This window comes from Orbicella faveolata, unplaced genomic scaffold (genome assembly GCF_042242905.1).
Source record: "Orbicella faveolata isolate gen_17 unplaced genomic scaffold, um_ofav_v1 contig_26, whole genome shotgun sequence".
Lineage (NCBI taxonomy): Eukaryota > Metazoa > Cnidaria > Anthozoa > Scleractinia > Merulinidae > Orbicella > Orbicella faveolata.
In genome coordinates, this window is record NW_028301554.1 from 2,525,630 (window position 1) to 2,532,352 (window position 6,723).

The 6,723-nt window shown below is 39.9% G+C and overlaps 2 protein-coding genes across 2 annotated transcripts in view; both read left to right on the forward strand.

Annotated features, from left to right (window-relative positions):
- LOC149107627 (uncharacterized) overlaps positions 1-658 on the forward strand; it is a 25,209-nt gene extending 24,551 nt beyond the window's left edge. Inside the window, exons 11-12 of the mRNA XM_089296113.1 lie at positions 533-567; positions 638-658. Of these exons, the coding sequence (XP_089152239.1) occupies positions 533-567; positions 638-658 (56 nt within the window). The remainder of the gene's footprint in view (positions 1-532; positions 568-637) is intronic.
- On the forward strand, positions 567-6,284 carry LOC149107628 (uncharacterized). Its single transcript, XM_089296387.1, has one exon. The coding sequence runs from the start codon at positions 667-669 to the stop codon at positions 4,702-4,704; it is 4,038 nt and encodes a 1,345-aa protein (XP_089152513.1). The 5' UTR covers positions 567-666; the 3' UTR covers positions 4,705-6,284.
- The last annotated feature ends 439 nt before the right edge of the window (positions 6,285-6,723 follow it).

The window sequence follows — 6,723 nt, forward strand, 5'->3', positions numbered from 1 at the left end:
AATCAAAACAATACCGGGCCCCCCTCTTAGCTTAAGGTCTGGATCCGCCGCTGTATGCTACAGTACGTTCACTGACTTCTAGAGAGCAATTGCGAAATCGGTAAAAGCACAGCAATGATGAATCCTTTTTCAAGCAAAATAAAGTCGTGTAATAAAATGTGGGTATAGGAGCTCTCCAGGTATGGCCACTTATACAGGTAACCGTATCGAAGACAGGCAATATGGGACTAAAAAAGGGTGACCGCAACTGCTTAACAGAGGTGACCGGTCAATACAGGTAGCAAGACACAACGTTTCTTTGAGCGGAAATTCTGGGCTATGATAGATGAAAGTAGACTCTTGAACACTTTCTCTACCTATTTAAAATATTATTTAGTCGTCTTTTGAAAGCAGTATTTTTCTATTCTCCTTGACAGTGCCTCTTTAAAAGATGCAACATTTCAAAAATTCCCTACTGAACTTTCGCTGTTAGGAGCAAGGTTCTAGGTGTCATATTGAAGTTCTCTGATGATTATGGACTTTTTATTTGAAGGTGATGAAGATGACTTTGCGTCCCTGAAGAGAATGGTGGATGAAATCATTGCAAGCCGACAGTTAGCTTCTAAAGTTGCTATACACAATTTGTGTAACCTAACAGGTCAAGTATCTCAGCCTCTAGTATATCTTATGTGGCCAACACCAAACAGCGGTTACGGTGGCTCCCATCTTCTGAAAATTTGGAGAAAGGTTATACAACACTGTGCAGCAAATAATGTTAACCTTGTTGGACACTCTGTTGACTCGGCTGGTTTTTCTCTCTCAGCATCTGTGCAGCTCATGACACCAACAGAATCTGCAGTTGCTGAGGGTATTAACTATTTAGGCCTTGATGTTCCAGATGAAAAATTTGTTGCCCCATACTTTTGGAAGCTGCCTAGTATTGCGTATGGAGACTATGACCATTTAAGGAGAACATTTCTGCGTGTACTGAAATATAGCACTCGAAATCTCACATTCTACAAAGATGCACGTGGAAGTGCTGTAGCCACAATCAATCACCTTCATGAACTGATGCATATATGTAAAGAAAAAGGTCAGAGTGTTCCATTCTCAGCAAACGATCTTCTCCTAATAAGTTTTTTTGACCAACGACCAGACACGGCCAATAGAATCTTTACACTAAAGGTTGTCGATATGCTTCATAAATATGTCAAGGGCTCGGAAGGAACTTGCCTCTATATTACTGCTGTACATTTTTTAACTCAACCTTTCTTCAATGCGAGCTATGGTTCTCCAGAAGAAATCCAAAAGGCTCTCTCAACAGGAATTACAATCTTGCGACTTTGGAAAAGATACCTTGAAATCAAGAAAATGAAGCTCCACTCCCAAAAAAATGCAGCTAAAATCAAAGAAAGGCGAGGAAACTTCATTACATATGGAGCCTACACAACATCTGAACTACTCTTCTCTGCTGGCTGCCAACACTCCTTGGCAATGTTCTTACACTTCAAGCATCTTGGACCTGAAGTATGTTCGCCACATCGATCCGGAACAATTACCACAGAGAAGATCATTGGACAGTTGCAGGGCAAAACCAATCAACTCCAGTCACTAGATACCTCGCCAACATATGCTGATATGATCAGTAAGACGAAAGATCTGGCATTCATCAACGAAGCTCTGTCTGAGTTATCATCATATGAAGGAATACGAATCCCTGCCACAAGCAATAGGAAATTGTCCCACTTCCAAGTCCGCAAAGGGAATGATACTCCATACCAGTACCCATGTACCTATAAAGAGTTTTTAGAAAGACAGCGTTCTATGCATAGAGCTGGCGTTAAACAGGCACAGGATGTTATAAGAAAATTCTTACCAGATGAGTTCGAGACTACCCTAACAGTAAATGGTTGTTGGACAATGCCTTACAGATTTACCAAGCCTGCTGAGATCGTTATAGTATCAGACCAACCGCCGTCTTATGATAAATTGGAAGTTTTTCTTGACATAAATACGCCGAACAGTGTAGAAAACGAAGTAGTGATGGAGAGCCTACTTATAGAAAACGAGGAAGACGAGTTTATGAGACAACCCTCCCAACTTGATGAAGTCGACGATGAGCAGCAAATGACTGCAGATAAAACAGAGGAATTGGAGTCAGATGATGATGAGGACCTAGATTCAGAACAACCTAGCGAGAGGAAATCTAAATGGTACATTGAAAGGAATGGTTCTCCGATTCATATAAAGAAAGCTTTGAAGTTGCTGATCCCAAGAGAGTTTATCTCGAAAGAACGAAGCCGCAGACATTGGGTTACTAATTCCCTCCACACTTCTCTCAAACCCATTGACCCATCTCACGATGTAATTCAGTTCAGGGACGTGGCAGTTGCAGACAAAGATGACTACTTCATTCTTCATATTTTGTCTATCTTATCTGAAGATGGAAAAGAACTAGTCAGCACCAGTTCTAAATGCAGACACACCGTCAGAGGCATAATCTACCGAGATGTAGAAAGTAACCAGTATGGTTTTGTGAGCTCTGTTTTTGTCTCTCGATGGTTGCCAGTCAGTAAAGTACTAATGGAAGTAGTGCTTGAGACCGACAGTGATGGCATAGCAAAGTTATCTGAAAAGAGCCAACTCGACCTGGAGACTGGGCTTGCAAATTACAACCGTAGTGAAACAGGCATTGATCAAATTGCTGAGTGTGCTGACGACAACAAATTTTACGAGGTTGAAAAAATAATTGACGTCCGTCTAAATAGACAGTACCACTCCGAGGAGTACAAAGTGCGTTTCAAAGGATATAGCTCTGAGGACGACATGTGGCTTCCAAGTTCTTCTTTCCGAGAGCCTGTTCAGTTTCAAACTGTTTCAAAGAGAGGGAGAGCGCGGAAACATAGAACCAAAGATGAAGGCGAAGTTGAAGTCCAGCAACGGAAGAAGATGAAGAGTTCAAATGTTACGACAGCCAATAATCCAAATTCAGAGAGTCATGAAAGAATAAAGAAAGATGTGCCTACTGGTAAGATTCCATTACCAAGAAAGAAAACTCCCCTCACCAAGACAGGTAAAAAGAGGAAATCTACCAAAAAGAAAGACGGAAAAAACTTCAGAAAGTCCCTTCGCAGCCAGTCTCTGCCAGAATGCAATTCCAGTGGAAGCGACCTGGAAACCCATTTTGCTCCGCAAACCAAGAGGAAATGTAAACGAAAGACTCCAAGTGAAAAACCTGGCAGTAAATTAGGTGAAAGCGTAAATGTTATTTTGGAGAAAAGACAGTCATACGCTGGTGATGATCATGGAGATGATATTGACCCATCAACCACCCACAGCAGTCGCGGCTCTTGGTCTGATAACGGAAAAAGCGATGGAGACCAATTACAAGTGTGCAGAGGCTCCTTTCACCAGTCTTGGCATGAGGACTTCCAGTGTCCTGGACAGCAGTGTTCATCGATAACCCTTACCTCTTTGCTATATACTACAGTTAAACCTGTAGAGTCCTGGAAAGCAAGTGATCTTGACCAAGTCCTACTCACAGGAGACAAAGTACATTTCAACCAGCTTTGCTACATTGGAAAATCCGCAAGCGGTGGACTTAAGTTAGCTCTTGATGAACTTCCTAAAGACTTGCAATGTTTCCGTTTTCAGTTTTTTACAGAGAGAGAAATAGTAGGTGGGACAATTGATAAAAGGGACACTACCTCAGACGATGATGACTTCGCTAGATTAGAGGACATCTTTGAAAAATGTCAAAAAGAGAAAGCAACTGGATTATTGTTACGAATTTTAGACTACACTATTGCCTGTGCACCAAGCTATTCCACATGGCATGTAATAGATTCTCATGCAAGAAATTCGAGAGGAATGGTAGATGAAAAGGGGTCTTCAGTGGTGCTTAAATTCGACAACTTCAATGCCCTTATCTATTACATAAGATCCTTCGTTGAGGCTGCAACCTCTCAAAGAAGTCTCACCATAGATGATCTAACATTTGAAGCACTCGTCTTGAACATCAAAGAACGAAAGTCAGCAGAAAGTGACGATGTCCTCATTCTTCCTGTGTCCAGTCTGTTATCGTATCAAACCAGCTTTGGAAGTGTAGATGTGCACAGTTGCTTTACAGTGTGCCTCGAGAAAGACCAAGAAATGAATGATGACGTTCTGGATTTTTATTTGCTCCACGCCGCTGAAAATCAGCTACATTGCGATTTAAAGAAGATGTTATATCTATATAATTCCTGTTTCTATAAGAAATTATCGCAATTCAACCCACAGGCGTTAATGAAATGGACAAAAAATACAGACATTTTCTCCAAGAAGTATCTAGTAATTCCCGTGTGTAATAGTCGCCATTGGATTTTGGTAATCGTCAGGATAGATTCCAGCATCAGGCTGATGATACTCGATTCCCTACACAAGGAGCAAAAAACTGTTGAACGTAGGATAGTTAGATACCTTAAAGACGTGTGGTCAGCTAGACCACCACAAGGTGGAAAAAAGACCCTGGAGGTGGAAGAGGTCAGCTATCCTACAGTCCCTCAACAGCCAAACGACAAAGACTGTGGTTTATACGTAATGAAATGTTTCGAACAGTTCTTGGAATTTGTCAACAGAGACTTGCAGTGGTCTACATGGAAGCCAAACTTCTCCCACCGAGACATTCTCTCCCTCCGTAAGATAGTTAAAAATACTATTATGGATGAAGTATCCAGTAAGTGAAAAAGAGTTTGAATAATTAAGCAATAGGCCCCACTCTATTTAAACAATAGAATGTTCCTGTAGTTGCCCGAGAAGCGAAGAAAGTGTGAAGGTCGAAGGGTATTTGTGATTTTTTAAGTGGCAGCGATAAGCAGCAAGTTGTAGTATTATTTATACGAAACTACTGGGGCCTTTGATTTGACGGACCAAATCTGCCTAAACTAAGAATCATAAGTTACTGTTTTCAGTTAGATTTCGTAACGACTTTAAATTAAGAAATGTGCGTATATGTTCTGTTCTTATTAATTCCTAGAAGACAAAAGTTGAGTTGTTTTGTAGGCACTTTGCGGTAACTGGTATATCTTTTAGAGTGATAACTAGCATCACTACAACTTTAAGGGCCCATTAACTTATCTTTTTAAGCCGTTGCTGAGGAAAATTTATTTTCTTATAACCTTGTCATTTGTACATAGTTCAGGGTTATTTCATGTACTTTATCTTAACCATCATCAGTTACACAAGTGTTGAAGTCATCAGGCCACGCGCATGGTCATGTGACTCAATCTGAAAAAATGTAAAGTCACCCAAGCATATTACCTCGTGGGGATTTATACCTTGATTCAGTATTCTAACCTAAATCTATATTACGCTATGCATAGATTTTGCTTCATTTCTAAAAGGTCAGATTTTGAGAGAATTTCAAAATATTGAAAACTTCGTAATTTACGGGAAAAAAAGTATGATTTTTTTGTTTCCAACGTTGGCTTAATTCGTAACTCGTCAAAAAGAGCTGTTTTTAATGGAAACAGCATTTCCCTTAGCATTTAAAGTCCCCACGATATCTATCGGAAGTTACTCTATCAGCGCGTACGCAGTCTACACTACCAGCAGCTCGATAAGGTCAAACGAAGCTCACGAAAGCCCCACGGAGGTGATTAAGATTTCTCTTTTGTGCTTGTTTTTCTGTTTTTCGTTTAGTTTGTTTTGGTTTGTACTTTGTCAGTTTGTTACTTTGAATTGTGTTAAACACTAAGAAAAAAAATATATAAATGTCACCGAATGTGAAAGCTTTTGAATTGTTCAAATTTTCCGTGCTTAGGCTGACCTTAGCAAATCGGTTAATGGGCCCTTACAACATCAGGATACTACTAGCCAGACTATTGCTAACCCCATGGAATACGTTCAGGTCCATTGGTTTTATCCGCGTTGTCTTATAACCTGGTGTAAACACTATTGTTGTACCCTTAGCAGTTTTTAGGGTTAGAAAGTACGGTTCAACCCCTCTTAAACAGCCCCTCTCGGGGAAAATAGGGGTTCTACTCTATGTTTAATTAGCCTTCAATCATTAAAATCTAGCATTTTCATCCAGACATAAAATAGTGCATACTATATATACACACTATATTTTGGACCTCTGTGTGTTCTCATTGCACACGTTAGGGTTTTCCTGCTATTTTTCAGATCCAATACATATTATATATATACCTTAATACCTTGTTGTAATTTTAATTTTTCGTATAAATTCAAGTCGTATATTGCTGTATAGTTAGTTCTCAAAAACCCACTTGGGAGAAATGAATAAATAGCATTGTATGGCTAAATTGTCTATTTTAGCTCAAAACTTGACCACCAACGATAACTGGTCGAAAAACCACCAGTCTTCGTCGAAAACTTGGACGGAAATCTGTGAACAAACAATTTAAACGAGAAACTACAAAATTGCGCACCTTTTGACAAATTCAAGTAAAATTAATCAACTACCCTTTGAACTGTTCTTTTCACATATACTTGAACTTTTGTCATTTGCATTACAATGTAATCCACCTTGAAGTTGAGCCGAAAACCGCTAAATTGGCCGAATTTCCCGCGTTTCTATGCGTGGTTTTATTTACGAAAGCACTATTGACTGCTGTAAGTCAGTTTCACAGTGCCCTATAAAGGACACGTCTTTCAATTTTATCGCGCGATAAAATAACGTCGCCGCGCCATTATCGCCCGAGAAGTAATAGTAATTGGACCGAGTGGAGTGCAATTTAGGGA

Bases quoted from the DNA above. Each gene is read 5' to 3' on its own strand.
- LOC149107628 (XM_089296387.1), top strand. From the start codon at position 667: ATGTGGCCAACACCAAACAGCGGTTACGGTGGCTCCCATCTTCTGAAA.